This window comes from Crotalus tigris, unplaced genomic scaffold, assembly GCF_016545835.1.
Source record: "Crotalus tigris isolate CLP2741 ecotype Arizona unplaced genomic scaffold, ASM1654583v1 scf7180000024345.2110221, whole genome shotgun sequence".
Lineage (NCBI taxonomy): Eukaryota > Metazoa > Chordata > Lepidosauria > Squamata > Viperidae > Crotalus > Crotalus tigris.
The window spans coordinates 1336091-1354105 of NW_024100514.1; the positions used below are offsets into that span (position 1 = coordinate 1336091).

The following is an 18015-nucleotide window of genomic DNA, read 5'->3' on the forward strand; positions in this document are numbered from 1 at the left end:
TGAAAAACAATTATGTCACTTTTTTGAGCATGGTTGTAACTTTAAACGGTCACTAAATGAATGGTTATAAGTCAAGGCCTACTTTAAGGATAGGCAACCTTGGCTCTTTTATGACTTGTGGACTTCAACTCCCAGAATTCCTGAGCCAGCCATGAAGTCCACAAGTCATAAAAGAGCCAAGGTTGCCTACCCCTGGCCTACTTGTATTGAATCCTTAAATTTGAAGAGGTCAAAATCCAGAAAGACCAGAAATAGAATGAGTTGTGTAAATATGTACCTGTGCACATATTTTTTTCCAGTGATATTTATAGATTGCAGAATTCAAAGTTTGTATTGCTTTGGTACAAGTAATTTATCCTGTCCAGAAGACAGAGTGCTGCCAGTTAAATACAGGAGAACATCCCAATAAAGTTACCTCAGAATTATGACCTGTAGGCAGAACATCCAATCCTATTTCCTAATTCAGCAGTAACAAGGATGCTTTAAAGAAAACCCACACGTTAATTACAGAGGAATCCATGCTATGCCATGCTTAATACTCCCACCGCTGTCCCAAACTACTCTGTGTTGCAACAAAGCCACACCAATGGAAGCTGGCCCAGAAAAACAACAACAGAACAAAACCCTTTCATTTTATCTTATATACCTTAATGAAGAATTGCTCTTTCACTTTTTATTCTCCTGACCTTTCCCCTTACACTTTTGATTTTAAATTTCCAAATATAGGAGTTGGGACTGAAAGAGCTGTTAGAACTGGCAGAGTGACTACCGTACTAATCTCCCTCTGTTCTGTCACCAAAAAGTCTAAATCGTGCCCACCCCATATGCACTTAAACATCTGTTTGTCATTGTGCACTGTTGTTGTTTTTTTAACTAAAATTTTTACATGTGGGTCAGGGGACAGATTGTATCTGCCCTCAGTGTGGAAGGGACTGCCATTCTTGAATTGGCCTGTTTAGCCACACCAGATGCTGCCTTAGGACATCTTTCCAGAGCATGATACCATAGTCTCTCGAGACTGAAGGATGCCAATGGAATGGAATGGGTCACAGGGAAATAATTTGAACCATGGTTGAATTAAGGAACTCCCCATCAGAGCCCTAGCCTAGTTTTTAAAATGGAAGCAGTTACCAACAAACTTATCAAATACATTTCAAGATGCACGACTTTACTGAGGGCTAGAAAATTGGTTGGGAGAATGGTTGTGAAGATGGCAATTTTGGTAATTTGCAGGACAGGTACTATTCTAGTCTAAAGAAAAGAATTGGCTGGTCTAAAGAAAAGAAGAAATAGGGGAGACATGATAGCAGTATTCCAGTATCTGAGAGGTCAAGTTGTTCACCAAAGCACTAGAGGGCAGGACAAGAAACAATGGTTGGAAACTGATCAAAGACAGAAACAATCTGGAATTAAGGAGAAACTTCCTAACAGTGAGGACAATTAACCAGTGGAACAGCTTGCCTTTAGAAATTGTAGGCACTCCATCACTGGAGGTTTTTAAGAAGAGACTAGACAGTCACCTGTCTGAGATGGTATGGATTCTTCTGCTTGAGCAGGGGCTAAAGACCTCCAAGGTCTCTTCCAGCTCTATTCTATTCTATTCTATTCTATTCTATTCTATTCTATTCTATTCTATTCTATTCTATTCTATTCTATTCTAACTAATAAGTGAAGCTGACTCTCAAAAGCCTCTCTCCAAAAGTTTCAGGATGATCCAGTTGTTGTTCAATGTAGAACTCAGACACTTGGAAGTTCTACTTTGTAGGTAGTCTTCAACTTATAATCACAATTGAGCCCCAAATTTCTCTCGCTAAGTGAGACAGTTCTTAAGTGAATTTTGTTCCATTTCACCACCTTTCTTGCCACAGTTTTTAAGTGAATCACTGCAGTTGTTAAGTTAGTAACACGGTTGTTAAGTGAATCTGGCTTCCCCATTGACTTTACTTCCAGAAGCTCTCAAAAGGTGATCACGTGACCCCGGGGACACTGCATCCATCTTAAATATCAGTTGATCACGTGACCATGAGGACAGTGCGGTGGTTGTGTGAAAAACGGTCATAAGCCACTTTTTTTCAGTGCCACTGTAACTTCAAACAGTCACTAAATGAACTGTTCTACATTGAGGACTACCTGTAGTTAATGAAGCCATGACTTAAATTTGCTACTGAAAAACGGAATAATAAATATTAAGAATAAAAAAAACCCAGTGTGGAATGTGTTGCCCTTCAAATGTTGCCAAATGACAGTTCTGTTGTTCCAGACCATTGTCCACTCTGGTTTGATAGTTGTCTAAGGAGGCTACTAAGTCTCACTGGTTTGGTTTGAGAATGGGTTGTATGTACACTATTTCTATCTTTAGCAACTTTCAATAAAGTCCAAGCGCATGTCCTGTTATTGTTTTTTTTTAAAGCCACACCGTTCAAATCCTTCCTGAATATCTGGAATAGGCATAAGGGATATTTACTGGTAGATCACTGGCCGAGTTAAAAGAAGTCAATAATTTCTGACATTCAACTATTTACAACAGTAATAGCAGAACGAGCCCATCCCAAAGCTATATTGCTCAAAGTACAAAAGTTGCAGCAGAAGGGAAACAGGTAAGTCCAGAGTGGTTTTCTCCTATGGTAGGAGAATTCAATGTAGCTTCTTTTCTGTATGCTGAAGGGTTTTAATTAAAAAGAAAGCCAAACCGATCCCATAGATCTGAACTCTCTCCTCCGCTTGTTGTCTGTCATATTGATGCAATCTGTTTGGATCCAATTACATTTCCTTTCAGCCTTCAGTCCTTATTTCCAGATAAGTGCAACCATAATGAAGATAGCAAGAAAAGCGAAGGCGAGAACCCCAAAATCACAAGTAAGAGCTTGCCGGCACACACATTTATATTAGGTAATTGTTTCGGTTTCTGTCAGCTGTCCCTATGACCTGTAGTGAGATGCTCTGAGATCTAAGCGTTCATGATAAAAGTAGAACTTCTACTAGAATTCTCTGGCTGGGGGGAGAGAAACCATCCCAAATATTTTCAGAGCAGTAAATATATAATGTTTTTATTATGTTTCTCTTGAGAAGCACCCCAAGCTGGTGGAGAGTGAGGAAAAGGGGGAGATTATTCTCTAGCTCTGCCTTAAGAACCTGAAGCTGTTTTTGCCTTTTCAATTTTTTTGGAATAAACTTCACAAATTGCAACAAGAGGGAAGCTGTTTTGAAACTGATTCCTTAAATTTGCACTTGCTGCCACAATTTGGTCTTCAAGCTTTTATTTTTAGCTCCCCCCCCCCTATGTTTCTAGCCTCCTGAAGAAGTCCACGGGATAATTTTGTATGAGCCTCATAATAATTCAATTCAAAAGAAAACAAACTCCCAACTGAACTTCATGACTGAATAGAAAACTAAAACTGTGTCTATTGTTCCATGATTATCCACTAGGCCCAAAGTTGCTTTTTTAAAAGGCAACTGGACTTTCTTTGTTTTTCCTTGAAGTTGTTTCGCTTCTCATCCAAGAAGCTTCTTGAATGAGAAGCGAAACATCTTCAAGGAAAAACAAAGAAAGTCCAGTTGCCTTTTGAAAAAGCACCTTTGGGCCTAGTGGACAATCATGACCTGGATGACTGAGAATCTCCATAGATGTTATCCACAAGACTGCTTTATCATCTTCTCAGAACAAGTCTTAACTACTACAATACAGGGTTTTATTATCTACTTAATAACATGCAACCTATAGATCTTCTCACCATTTATCTTTAAGATCTGGTTGTACACATCTTTTATAGTCCCAAGCCTAACAACTATTCACCTGTTGTTGGCTTTATCAAGGTATCAGAGGCAAATGGAATTTTAATTCTGACAAATTGTAGGCTTCTCTTTAGCAATGCAACAACTGCCCTTTATCTAAATGGCTCCTGGCTATGCCTTTGGTAAGACCAGGAACATTGTCCAAATGATACTTTTCATTCTAAAATATGATAGTGGAGAGGGAACCCTCTTTTTCTCTTCCCCTCATAATATTAGCATTCGAAGTTACACAGTTAGATCGATCTCCTCAAACAATCCAGAATTAATTGATTGAATATGCTGTTGTAAGAGCATATGGTGGCTTTCTATTTAAAAGGTAATCAGACAAATTCACTAATAGTGGCTAGGCTAGATCTCCAGGTTCAGAAGTAGGGTGCTGAATTTGTTAGGAATAAATATGCTAGAAGGCTATATATGGCAGCTCTTGGCTGCCATCATGGGAAATAGGAAGCCAGATCAATGCAGTGAGCCCTTTTCTTCTCCATCCTTTTCCTCCTCCTTCTTACTAACTCTGTTTACAGACTGAAAGGTATTCCTCATAACACTTACTTTATTAAGATGTATCATGGGTTCAGAATATTGGAGAGCACAGTGCTCTTCACATGGTCCTTCTTTCTGGTATAAGAATTCTTTTCATCAGGAAGGGAAATAGCTCATTCTGGGCTCCCTTCTCAAGCACTTTCAAAACAAGCCTCTCAAATGTCATCCCAACATCAGTCACTGCTTAAAGGACCTAGTGGCTACACTTGTTCTAGGACTCTGGGCCTGTGTCCAGAAGCTGCCCTTAGGCAGAAATAGCAGCAGTGTTACTTCAGGACACACTCTATGGGTGGAGCAGTGCCAGCAAGTTGCATCAATATTAGGTACTGCCTGACTGGGGCTGCAAAAATCCAAAGGATCACTAGATAGTAGCAAAGAGCGAGAATTTTCTGCAACTCTTTGCTGCCATCTAGAGGCCACCTCTCTTACTTGTTGCCTGTTGCCACTTGGTTCTCACTGATTGTGCCACTCTAGACCAGTGGTTCTCAACCTTTCTAATGCCGCGACCCCATAATACAGTTCCCCATGTTGTGGTGACCCCCAACCACTTATACATCACTGGGTGCCAGGGGCGTGGCCAAAGGGGGAAAAAATGGCGGACAGCCTTGTTTGGCGACCCCCGTGAAATGGTCGTTCGACCCCAAATGGGGTCCCGACCCACAGGTTGAGAACCACTGCTCTAGACAAATGCTTGTGTGCTTGAGCACCATGAAACAATTACCTCCCCTATGTTGACTGTATATACTGATATTCAAAAAGCCTGCATAAGGAAGTTGCTTCACATGTAAAGGAACAAAGTCTGGTTTGCCTGGAGCCCAAACTCCATCCTCATCTTACCTGTGAGCTGATTGAAACCCATTTGGTGTAGAGCATGTGTAACATTTTTTTCATAGTTGAGGACCACATAGAGGGCATACTTGTCTTCGTAGTACTGGGTCCCACGTATCATGCGGAGGTTCTGCAATGGCAGGTAAGTGAAGACATTCATGGCGATCAAAACATAGCCGGTCACTTCTCGGATAGTCTAGGAAGAATGAAATAAAATCACAAAAGACATCGTAACTCAGCCAGACTTAAATATCAAGCATACCCTTCAGAGATTATTTGCCCTACTGACTGGGAATTGTCAGAAATGCAGCAAGCTGGGGAAAACTATCATAACATTTATTGCATGTATTCACTATCAAATGTGTGGCATTTTGTTAATCAATCAGGCTGCTGTGACTTAATGGAAGAGGAAAATGCATGTGATTGTAATTGGTTTCCCTGGGTTCTTCCTCAATGGATGGCAGCCTAAAAAGCTGTATTTGATATCATAGTAGTTCCATTGGCATCACAGAGCTCTGCAAAAGTTTGGACCCAGTTCTGACGAACTACAACAAGGAATAGTTAGCGGAAAGGATCAATGAGTAGAGTGAAGCTAAGCAGACTCACATCTTGAAATAGAGATCACTGCCAAGGAGCACTAAATCAGCAGGGGGAATGATTTCTGACTGAAATGTTCCAAACATTAAAATGTTCCAAACATTTTAATTTTTCCCAGCCAACTGTGTCTGAGAACCAGTATAGTTAGCAAAAATTATGTGGGAGGTAGGCAAAAAAAATTCCCATCCCCTGCTTTCAGGTAGACTCCATAGCATATAGTATACTGTTATTTGGATGTAATCCATATCTAAAAATTTAAATATTCTTTATAACCCAAAGTGCTTCCCCCCCCCCCAAAGTCAACTGGACTTCCTTTGTTTTGCTTGAAGATGTTTTACTACTCATCCCAGAAGCTTCTTCAATTCTGAGAAGCAAAACATCTTCAAGCAAAACAAAGGAAGTCCAGTTGCCTTTTGAAAAAAGCACTTTTGGAATAACCGTAACCTGGATGACTAAGAATCTCCATAGATGTTCCATATAACATGTAAACGTATACTAAACATTTACTTTCATAGTTCCTTTGATGCACACCAGTTCTTTGCAATATTCACTGCATTTTCAGAAAAAAAAATAATATTGAATTTCTCATTGCTTGTTAGGTCCTGCTACAATTTCTTACATTTATATTCACAGTTCTATATTTTAGTTGTGGTGTTTTGATGTATATGTTGTTGCTTTTTTATTCACATCAGCTGCCTTGATTGTCAAAATGACAAAAATGCAAAGTACCAATCAAATAAATGTCCTGCTTTCTTTGAGAAATGTTTATATTTAGGGAAATAATTTTCAGGCTGCTTGTATCTCCTCCACCATCATCCCCTCTCTCATTTCATTAGTTATTATTTGTTTCTCTTTAAATTTCAGTCTTCATCCGGAAATGTAGATGTAAAGAGATGCATTTAACTCATCTCTCTCTCTCTCTCTCTCTCTCTCTCTCTCTCTCTCTCTCTCTCTCTCTCTCTCTCTCTGTACATGTGCGTCTGGGGGGGAGGAGTCCATGAAGTCTCCAAGAAATAAGTAAAACTTAAAAGTATTTACTTCATCTTCTTGAAAAATACAAAATCCCAAGTAAAATAAATAAATAATTCCAGAAAATCTACTACTATCCCGAACATACCAAGATATACATAATATGTAAACATCAGGGCTTGACATAGGTTGTTATAACTGAGACAATAACAGGCCTATCAGCCATATATGTAACCAATTCTCTTTCAGCCAGCTACCATACTGCATGGTGATTATCATCACATGGTGAGCTCTTTAGTTAGCTATGTGCCAGTTTTGGAGTCTGGAGTTGGCTAACTTCAGATAATACTTGTCAGAAACCCCAGATTATTGTGGGAGAGCAAATGGGTAAGGAAAGGACCTCTGAGATTTCTGAAAACACCCACTGGGTTAATGGTTGACAGATTATTGTGTCACTGAAAGGACGGAGAATTAACTTTGATCATTTAGCTCCATTTGTCTTTTCTACTTGTGATGCCATGGAGTCCACATTCCATAGGCAGGCTCGGTCTAGATCAGTGTTTCTCAACCTTGACAATTTTAAGGCATGTGGACTTCAACTCCCAGAATTCCACAGCCAGCATTGCTGGCTATGGAATTCTGGGAGTTGAAGTCCACATGCCTTAAAATTGTCAAGGTTGAGAAACACTGGTCTAGATTAATGTTACCATATAGCTATTTAGAGAAGGGTATGTCACCCTTGCAGCCATTTCTCTGAGCATAATTCCAAACCTCCACTGCCTCAGTCACAAAATGAAAACAAATATCCCCAACAGAGACATTTTTAGCCAACTACTACCAACACATTCTATGTTCTTCTCAACCAAGCAAATCCCTTTTTTTCTTTTTAATCAAACTAGGCTTCCTTCCTATATCTGAAGTTACCTATCAAAAATATTACTTTGTTGAATAAGCCATAATCTGAGATCCACTTAAATTGTTGATACTGACTTCAAAACATTATATATTGAAGCATTAATCCTAAATGTGTTTACTTTTGAGTAAAGCTCTTTAGGATGAATACATTTGGCATTTCACTTGGATAAATTATTTAAATTGTTGACAATTATTATGATTGTCAACCTCATGATTCAGGTTTTTGAGGAAGGGAAAGGAATGACGGGACACAATGGAATGGACATGTAAGCATTTTCTGGTTTTGCTCTGCAATCTATCCATTTTAATAAGAATATTCTTAGAAAATATAACAAAGTGAAATGTAGTCTATCACTGGATTTTTTTTAATCTGCCAGGAGTAAGCGAGAACATGGCCATCATTTGTCATGTCTATGTACAATCATTAATAGAAACAGAAAGTTGGAGTAGATAACTTCAGCCTTATGAATGTAGATGGAGGAAGCCAAGATTCCCACGGAGAATTTTCTATGCTAGTTTCACACCTGCTACAAAAAGGGAAATTTGTTAAGTCCTCCACCACATCTAGTTACCTGCAGGAAAGAAAGATCCTGGTTTTGTCCAATGAGTACTATCTCAAGGTTGCCCATGACGATCTCACAGTTGTTGTACATTTTATATAGAGTCTGATACCGTTGCTGGGCATCTCCTGTCACACTGAGTTCGTTTTGGGTGCCTGCACAAACTGCAAGGAAAAAAGAAAGGGAATGCATAAATCATTCATAAAGCTCACCAGTTCAGTGCTTATTCTATAATAGTCTCCACCATGAAAAGCAAAGTCATCCAGATATCATCACTTTCTGCTTTGAACAACCATGTCCAGTAGAGCACGGCACAACTAAACATCAGAAATGGCGCGGATAAGGTGCTCCAGGCCAAGTTCTAAATCCTTACAGGGTGCTATTCTTTCAAATTAATCAAAGTATCAGTCTTGATGGCTATATATTTACCCTAGTCTGAGGTCAGTTTCACTGTCATGGATTCCATCTAAAAACATATAAATTAGATTTTTATGAAGGTGCTATTGTTGTTATCTCTTCCTGTGTTACTATTTGAAAAATTCTTCAGCGACAAGGGAGGATGATTAGACATTACAGTTAAAAGAGGGGTCACTAGACAAAAGTGCAGTCTCAGTTTTGACATGGAATAAGTTCTTAGATGATCCAGTGGCATCATGACCAAGGACTTGCAACTGAGAAAAATCTCATGATGTCCCTATAGTTTCTATTGATGGGGAGCTTCCATTTCAAGGCAATTTCAAGTCATGGGGGGGGGGAGACAGCAGACAGTACAAACTCTGGTCAGTTTTGACTCTGGCAGCAGGAGCTGCAAGGAATGAAAGACTGGGAATAAATCTACAGTGAAAATAGCCTGGATCAGTCTCAGATACAGCTGAGAAACAGAGAAACTATTGCCCTTAAGATTCCTCAATGACTCTATTGTAATGCTTCCAGGGCAGAGGAACAGGGATACACAAAACAAAATTATGTAAGAAATAGAGCCATAATCCATAAAGGGTTTTTCCTAAAACAGATTGCCATTAGTCCAAACTGATAAGAAAGATGACAAAATCTAGTGAAAGCAACAACAAACAACTATGTTGATGTATGGCATCCTCTTCCAAATTCACTTTTTTGCTTCCTTCTCGGAACTATTATCATTAGAGATAGGCATCTACCTGTGAATTCCTCAGAAGGATAGTCATGCTGGCTAATATCCAAAGAAATTTCAGGTGCGTGATGTACTAACTAGAACATTTTATATTTTCCATTGTTCATAGAGTCATAGGACTGGAACGGACCTTGGAGGTCTTCTAGTCCAACCCCCTACTCAAGGCAGGAGTCCTTATACCATCTCGGACAAATGGTTGTCCAGTCGTTCTTTGAAAATCTCCAGTGATGGAACACAACTCCAGGAGGCAAGCTGTTCCATGCATTAATTGCTTGCACTATCAGAAAATTCCTCCCTATTTCCAGGTTGGATCTCCCTCTAATGAACTTCCACCCATTGCTTCTTGTCCTGTTCTAGATGCTATGGAGAATAAACTGAGCTCTCTTCCCTGTGACAGCCTTTCAAGTATCATGTCTCCTTTAAGCCTTTCTTTCGTAGGCTAAATGTACCAGTTCCCTTCTCCGTTTATCACACAATTTAGCCTCCGGACCCCTTAGCATCTTTGTTGCTCTTCTCTCCACTCTTTCCAGGGCTTCAGCATCTTTTTTGTGTTGTGGCAACTGGACGCAGAACTGGACAGAATATTCCAAATGTGGTCTCACTAGTGCAATACAGAGCTATACTATTTGATGTTGCAATCTAGGATTGTGCTGGCTTTTTTGGCAGCTGTACCACCCTGCTGACCCATACTTTAGTGGTGGTCCACTAGCACACCTAGATCCCTTCACAGGCACTACTATCCAGCCAGGTGCTGCCTATTTCAAGAAACAATTGTCATCCCCTGAATATGGAGTATAGGTCTATAGTTCATTTTTACAATAAGGCCTCTGAGTTTCAAGATTTGAATGCTAACTAGGAATGTTTAAAATCCACAGTCTCTACCTACCTAAAGGTGCACAGTTGGAAAATGCTGCTCTACTAGATAATAAACAGGTCCTACCAAAAGCATAGAAAGGGGTAGAAAGCTGTCACCTTGGTGTCCTACTTCCTAGGACACCAAGGTGAGTAGCTCTGATCAAACTCAACCAGTCCTAAATGACAAGCATGAATAACAATTGTGAGCATTTGCACATTCATGGAGGTAAATAAACAGTCAGGATCTCCCCACAGCTTAAGTAGTACAGATTAACCACATTGCAAGAGGAAGGGTGTGGTAAGGCTGAAACCATTAGGAACTAGGATGCTTGATGAGATCACAATCAGCCCCTTTTCTATCTAGTTACTTGAAAACGCAAACTCCACTATGAAATTTACAGTAACAGGAAGTGGCATATAAATATTAATTGAATAAACAAGCAAGCAAAACCTAAATGGCTATTCTTCCTCTATCTACCACAGAGATCAGAACACTAGACTGGAAAAGTAAGATTCCAAAAAATGAAAAAGGATTACAGGTAGTCCTCAATTTACAGCAGTTCATTTAGCGACCATTCAAAGTTACAATGGCACTGAAAAAAGTGACATGATCGTTGCAGCATTCCCCGTGGTCACATGATCAAAATTCAAAGGCTTGGCAAGTGGTTCATATTTATGACGGTGGCAATGTCCTGGGATCATGTGATCAGCTTTTGCAATCTTCTGACAAGCAAAGTCAATGGGGAATCCAGATTCACTTAACAACTGTGTTACTAACTTAACAAATGGAATGATTCACTTAACAACTGTGGCAAGAAAAGTCATAAAATGAGGAAAAGTCATTTAACAAATGTTTCATTTAGCAACATAAATGTTGGGCTCAATTGTTGTCATAACTTGAGGACTATCTGTACCTGCTGGATTCATATAGGTTATAAGCTAGGATTTCTATTAACCCTGAATTCCTGAAGAAGCCTCATTTGGCTGGGATCTCTAAGTAATACACTATGTTATTTATTTATTTATATGCTGATTTTTTTCTTTTCTACAAATGTCAAGAGGGCAAACACATCCAACACACATTCCTCCTCCTATTTCCCCCAGAACAAGTTAGAGAGAGAGAGTGACTGGCCCAAAGTCACCCAGCCAGCTTTCATAGCTAAGGCAGAACTTGAACTAATGGTTTCCCTCTCTCTAGCCTGATGCCTTAACCACTAGACCAGGGGTAGGCAACCTTGGCTCTTTTATGACTTGTGGACTTCAACTCCCAGAATTCCTGAGCCAGCAAGGTTGCCTACCCCTGCACTAGACCAAAGTGGCTCTCTTTCAAACCATAATGGCCAGAATTGTGCACTGCAGCAACTTGAAACCAAACAAAGTACTTGATGTATGAATTCAGCCACTTACCCTGAGAGCACAGATAAGATGCTCCTTTCTCATTGGATGAACGGTCCAGCACTCAAGTACCTAACACTATAGTTTATCAGATGAAAATGTTTCCAAAGGGTAACCGGGTTCACTCTGCTGCCCCAAATATAATAGCCTGTGTTGCAGAACACACTACCACACAACAGCCACAACCACAATTGGTTGAATAAACCCAAATTGGTGAGATACACATAGTACACTAAACTACAAAGAAGCACACATAATTTCTCCAGTTTGTGTGAGCCAGGGAGACCATTTTGAAGTTTGAGAGCCTGTTAGAAGCACTCACACCAAATAGGTGCCACTGTGGATCACTCACTCATAAAATTCACAAGAAGGCAAATAGAATAGTTGTTCCTGGACACCTCCCTCCTCAGCTGTTCCCAACCCCTTAACTTGCTTTTATTTATTTCCAGACAGACAGGTACACTTTCAAACAAAGCAGTAGGCGACAGCCTTCTACTATGTTACTTTTCTCCAAAAACAGCAATATCTACTGGGAAGGTTAGAAAAATCAAGATGGCAGACCCAGCAGTGTGATCACAGTCCTCCCCATGTTGTACGTGTTTTGATGTTGCATGCAGATATAAAGAGACAGGCTTAAATTGCACTGCTGCCACTGCCATCTTGCCTTTTTTGGTCACCTTCCCCCAGATGTTTCTGGCATAAGGTCTGTGAGGCCCAAAGACACCCTTGTAGAGTAATTGAAATATTTAAAGCCGGATTCTTTAAACTCCTGTGCCTTTTTAATTAAAAGAATCTATGAAGACAGGTGGAGTGTACTATGACTAACACTTACAAAGCTGTTTCAATATTGATTAATTTGTAAAGGGCGGAGTTTTATTGTGCTGAATCATGTTTATCGGCAAAGGGGAAAGAGGCCAATTTGGCTGCAGACATATTAAAATAGAGCAGAGAAGTCATTGGTGAAGGTTCAGGACTGGATTATTTTGCTCTAAAAACAGGTACAATCTTGAGTATTTGGCATTTGCAGGTCCACACTCTGGTCACAGATGATAGGTTAAGGGAGCTTTGACCCACTGGCTGTTTTCCATCAGTGCATTGATTCAGAGTTAATAAATAACCAAGGAGAAAGCCTCTTCAGCCTTTGAATGCATACCTCACCTCTTATTTCTTATGCACAAGCACTACAGATTCTTGAATCAGGTTCTACATATAACTACAGGATGAATAACTAGAGCAGTGGTTCTCAACCTGTGGGTCGGGACCCCATTTGGGGTCGAACGACCATTTCACGGGGGTCGCCAAACAATGCAGTCCGCCATTTTTTTCCCCTTTTCCTTAGCTGTGCTACTCCCTTTTATTCTATTGGCTTTCAATAATTATTCTATTGGCTTTCAATAATTAGACTCTTGAATAGAGTCTAATTCTATTGGCTTTCAAAAGCCAATAGGAATTGTCCAGGCTGTCTCTGCCCTGCTGAGCCCGCCAAAAGTCCCATACTGCAAACGGTGCTGCACCAGTTGAGTAGTCCTCGACTTACGACCGGTTGAGTAGTCCTTGACTTATGACTGGTTGGGAGTCGCGGCATTAAAAAGGTTGAGAACCACTGAACTAGAGGATGGGGAGCCCATCTTTGTTAATTGGCTAGACTGAATTAAAGCACAATGTCAACAGCAGTTTTTTTGTAACTCCTCCAGAGATCCTCAGTAGTGACACCTCACTTTAATGAACTAATAGGGAGGGAGAAAACACATTTTCCCCCAATTTTGGGGGAGTTGAAGAGTAAATCTACATGATGAAATAATGCAAATTCCATCATTTGCATGTATTTATGCCATTTGTATCACGATGTCATGATGCAAATTGTCCCAAATTATGGAATTTGCATCAACCCTCTGTCATTTCTAATATATCTTTACACAAGTAATGGGAATTGCAACAAAATTTGGCCTGCCGCATACAGCTTCATACAGTAGGTCAGCAAAGTTTTCCCAGTAGCAGCAGAAACAAAAGCCTTTTCTCTTACCCAAATTTAAAATCTAGAAAACTTGGCAGAAGGAAAGAGGACAGATTTCTCTGTGAACAGAATTGTTCTTGGATTGAAACAAATTTCCCAGGCTGAGCACACGCCCCACCTTGCTGGCCATTATTTTGCATTTGTCTCTGATCTGTAGATTGGGTGATCTGAGTAACAAACAAGCTAGATAGTGCAGTTTGAATATTTCTGTAGTAATAGAATACCTGCATCCCTGGATGTCGATTTTTGTAAACTTCTCATAGCCATTAAGGCAAGAGTATCAACCAATATATGTAGTAAACAAACAGAATAGCAAATAAATTTGGAAAGCTTCTTGCTTAGCTTCACAACTGTTTTTTGGGACCAAATCTCAGATGGGTGGCTAATAAATTTTAGAAATAAATAAAATAAATATGTGAAGTGAGATTTCAATGGATACAATTTAGGCAAGAAATATGTTGCAGACCAGCACTTGATAAAGCAGCACTTGGAAAAGATATTCAAATGCTGTGATGTGACACTTTACAAAAGCAAAAGTTGGACTTTAAAGAAATAGGTTAAGAAGAGTATTGATGCCGTTGAACTGTGATCTTAGAAAAAACTCCTGAGAATATCCTGGACAGCCAAAAAAACAGATCAATGGATCATTGAATAAATCAAACCAGAATTCTCACTGGAGGCACAAATGACAGGCTCAAATTATGCTATTTCAGACACAAAGCCTCAGCTCTCTGGAAAAAGCTTTAATGATGGGAATGTGGAAGGAAAGAGAAGAGGACAACTAAGCAATAAAGAGGATGGAGTCAGTTACAGTGGTGACGAGTACACCATTAGGAGAGTTGAAAGACCAGGTCATCATGGAGAAAATCTATTTATGTGATAGCTAAGAATCAAAACTGACTAGATGGCACATAATAAATCTGCTGGATTTCCTGCTAAGAAGAAAGAAAATGGTCTATTTCTATCTTCTCCAGAACTGTTTCCATAAAGAACTATGTCCTACTAAGACTGTCATAATTTCTCTGTTACAGAAGTACTGGCCCAGTTGACATATGACGATAAAGTATACAGGTAGTCCTCGTTTAGTGATGATTCATTCAGCAAACATTTGAAGTTATGATGATGCTGAACAAGCAGATGTATAATAGGTCCTTATAGCTGCAACCGTCACAACATCCCCAGAGTCATATAATCATGATTAGGGCACTTGGCAACTGGTTTATTTGCAACTTTCCCTACCAGCTTTTGATAAGCAGCTCCACCCCAAGACAGACACTCAGAACTTCTATTTTGTACCTTGGCAATCAATATGAAAAATAGTTACATCAGAAAGGCACTTTTGAAAGGGGAGGGACCTTTCAAAATTTCAGAAGAGTAAGTATTGGGTTGGGACATTAAAATGAGTGAAAAACAGTAATCATATAATTGGAACTGTAGTTAATGCATATGATGGATATGAAGACACAAGAAGAACTTGAACATCCAGCATTTCCAAACAAACATCCAATTTGCAGCCTCTCAAGTCTACAGGCTCCACCAAAATTATTTAAGATTAAATGTTTCTGCTCTCAGGAGAGAGAAATACCAAAGAGCACTGAATTCTAGAACAGGCTCTTGCATTCTTTCCCCCCAAAATTGGGACTAGAACATGCAGCTAAAACTATGTTTTTTCAAATTTTTCACTCTGCTTAAAAATTAGAGATAGCCATCAAAAATGACCTTCCATTTCTCCCCAACTTAATACTTTCATTATATGGAATGTTTACAGGGATGTATTAGCTTTTGCAGAATATTGTTGTTGTCTCCAGGCCCTTTAATGCTCATGGAGCTCTCTTGAAGACTGACATTTCAAGACTCATAGCTCTTTAAACAACTGTCCTCTGTGGATTTAGTCAATCTCCTTTTAAACCCATCCAAGTTAGTGGCCGTTACTATTTCTTGTGGAAACAAACTTCACATGTTCATTATACACTGTGAAAAAGTGTTCTTTTGTTTGGTCTAAATCTTCCAATCCCTTCACTGGTTGACCTCTGATCCTAGTCCTGGGAATGATTGGCAAACAAATGTAACAAATAAATAAGCTACTGGTCCAGAAAAAAAAAAAAAACCAAATACAGTAAATAAATAGTTTGTAGGTGCAAAGCAATTTCAGTGATAGACCTAGTAAAAATATTTTATCCCTGTCATTGAATAATAAAAGCTGTACTCTTCAACACTTAGAAAATAAATGCTAGGAGATAAATGTACAGTATACATATAATATCTTGCTTGTTTCCTGTTCTTCAACTAACAAATGGAAAACTTTGTTTACACTCAGAAGCAAGCCCTATTAAGTTCAGTGGGTTTATTTCCACATAATCAAGATAGCAATTCAATTCATGAAAAGAAATCTCTAGAAATTAATAACGCTTTTAGGGGGTAATGCTAGGCTTGTCACTATTGAATTGCAGCTATGTTTTGCCCTATTAAAGGCTCCATCTTGGGTGTGTACATTCTTTAATATCTATGAAGTTTATGAGAGTTAAATGCAAACCTTCCTAAGCCCACAAGCTTTCTCCTCCTATCGCCTCCAAACTGACACACCACCAAACTGGCTGGGCAGGTTCTTTTGCCAAGTGTGGCATAACCCTCTAACCAACCGGCTCAACCAAAAGTCTCAGCCAAACAGGAGTTTAGCGTGAGTGACAGACATTCAGAGGGTTGGTTGGTACCCAGAACACAACAGGATTTGGCTTTCCAAACATGTATTACAACTTTCCCAACCATGGGGATGAGGACAAAGAGATACAGTTGTGGTCTAGAAATGACAACACTGAATTCTTGAGCATGGGGGAGGGAAGCAATGGGCCTCCAGATGTTGCTACACCGATGCCGCAACTCCTGGCAGCACCAGACAGGAGAGTCAGAAAGGATGCTGGCATATCTTAGTGTTATTGTTGTTGATAACAAGCTCAACTTTCCAATTTCTCTCTATAGCGACCACTTGGCTAAGAGAAATTAACTGACCCAAAGTGGTGAGCTTGAATGGCTAGCTGTTCCTGATGCCAGCCTGCCACTTTAACCCTTTCACTACCCTGACTTTGTAGTTCAGCAACATTCTAGAAGATCACAACTTCTTGTTAACTGCTTCTCCGATGCATCTCTAGTCAAGTTAGAAAACTGATCCCGCTTGATGAATTTGACTTGAGAGGCAGATTAAAAGTCCACTCAATCATTTGAAATCAGTTCTGGCCACTCTCATAAATCAAATCTTTTTCACCCCATGAATCATCCAGAGGACCCAAGCATTCACAGAAGAAGCAGGCCTCTTGAGTGTGGAGACAGAAACCTCTGCCAGATCTGAAAAGGGCGGGAAGTTCAGTCACAGGGGTTGCATTGTCCTTGGATGGGACTGCTCTGTTCTGAAGAGGCTGCTTTAGGCAATGTCCTGGCTGGACAACAACGGATTGATTATCCTTGGGAAGGTGGATGGAACTGGAGGCCTGTTCCTAGCAAGGACATAAAAAATCTTGCCCCAAGGCTACAGGGAGAAATAGAAGTGGATCTGCTCTGAAAGGACCCTCTCCTCCACCCCCCACCCCCGCAGAAGCACTGGCTTTGTGGGTTTTGTTCCCATCCCTCCTTTCTGTTTTGTCAGGTGTATTCTACTACATTGCAATGCAATGAACCCACACAGCTGTCAGGCAGCTGCACAACAAGCACCCAATTCGCATGCTGGGGGGTTGGGGAGCAGACTTGACTTGGATTTTAATGTCATCTAACCAATCCAAGAAATCATATACAGTAGATTCAACAGTCCCTGCACTGCAGAAGGTTAGCACTGCTGATAATCTCATGAAAGAAATCCATCTAGGTTTCAGTGCAAGGTTCACAAGGGATGGACACCTCTGCCCTAGGGCAGGAGTGGGTAGCAGTAGACACCTGATGTCCCTGAACTACAACTGCCCAAAGCGCCAACCGTCATGATCAATGGTGAGGGATGCTGAGAGTCATTGTCTGATGGGCTACAGGTTCCTTATCCTCATTCCAGGGGTTCAGAAATGAAAATGGGCATCCCAAAGATTTGTCCATTATGCAGGAGAACGACTGGTAGCTGTATCTAAGGGTGGTAAAAAAAAGAAAAAGCGCACCTGCTAAAATATCCTTTTGCCTTCAGTTAGCTTAACACTGCTGATTTCCACAATGTGGTACCCTCCAGATGAGTTTAACTTCAGTTCCTAGCACCCTTATGGCCAAGGCAACAATAAAGTGTCAAGGAAGGCTGTCAAGACATTCTACAGCAAAAATACAGAATGCATTTGTTTATTAGAAAATGAAAATTATCATTATCCTTTCTCATGTTAGAGTCCTTGAGGCGCCACTATAGCAACTAGCACCCCCTTGGAAAGCCTGGACTTTAT

At 40.0% G+C, this 18015-nt stretch overlaps 1 protein-coding gene across 1 annotated transcript in view; it reads right to left on the bottom strand.

Moving 5' to 3' along the window:
• Window positions 1–18015, bottom strand: part of ERBB3 (erb-b2 receptor tyrosine kinase 3) — a 109924-nt gene that overhangs the window by 42584 nt on the left and 49325 nt on the right. Inside the window, exons 2-3 of the mRNA XM_039326747.1 lie at window positions 8214–8365; window positions 5170–5356 (exon numbers count right to left, since the gene is read on the bottom strand). Of these exons, the coding sequence (XP_039182681.1) occupies window positions 5170–5356; window positions 8214–8365 (339 nt within the window). The remainder of the gene's footprint in view (window positions 1–5169; window positions 5357–8213; window positions 8366–18015) is intronic.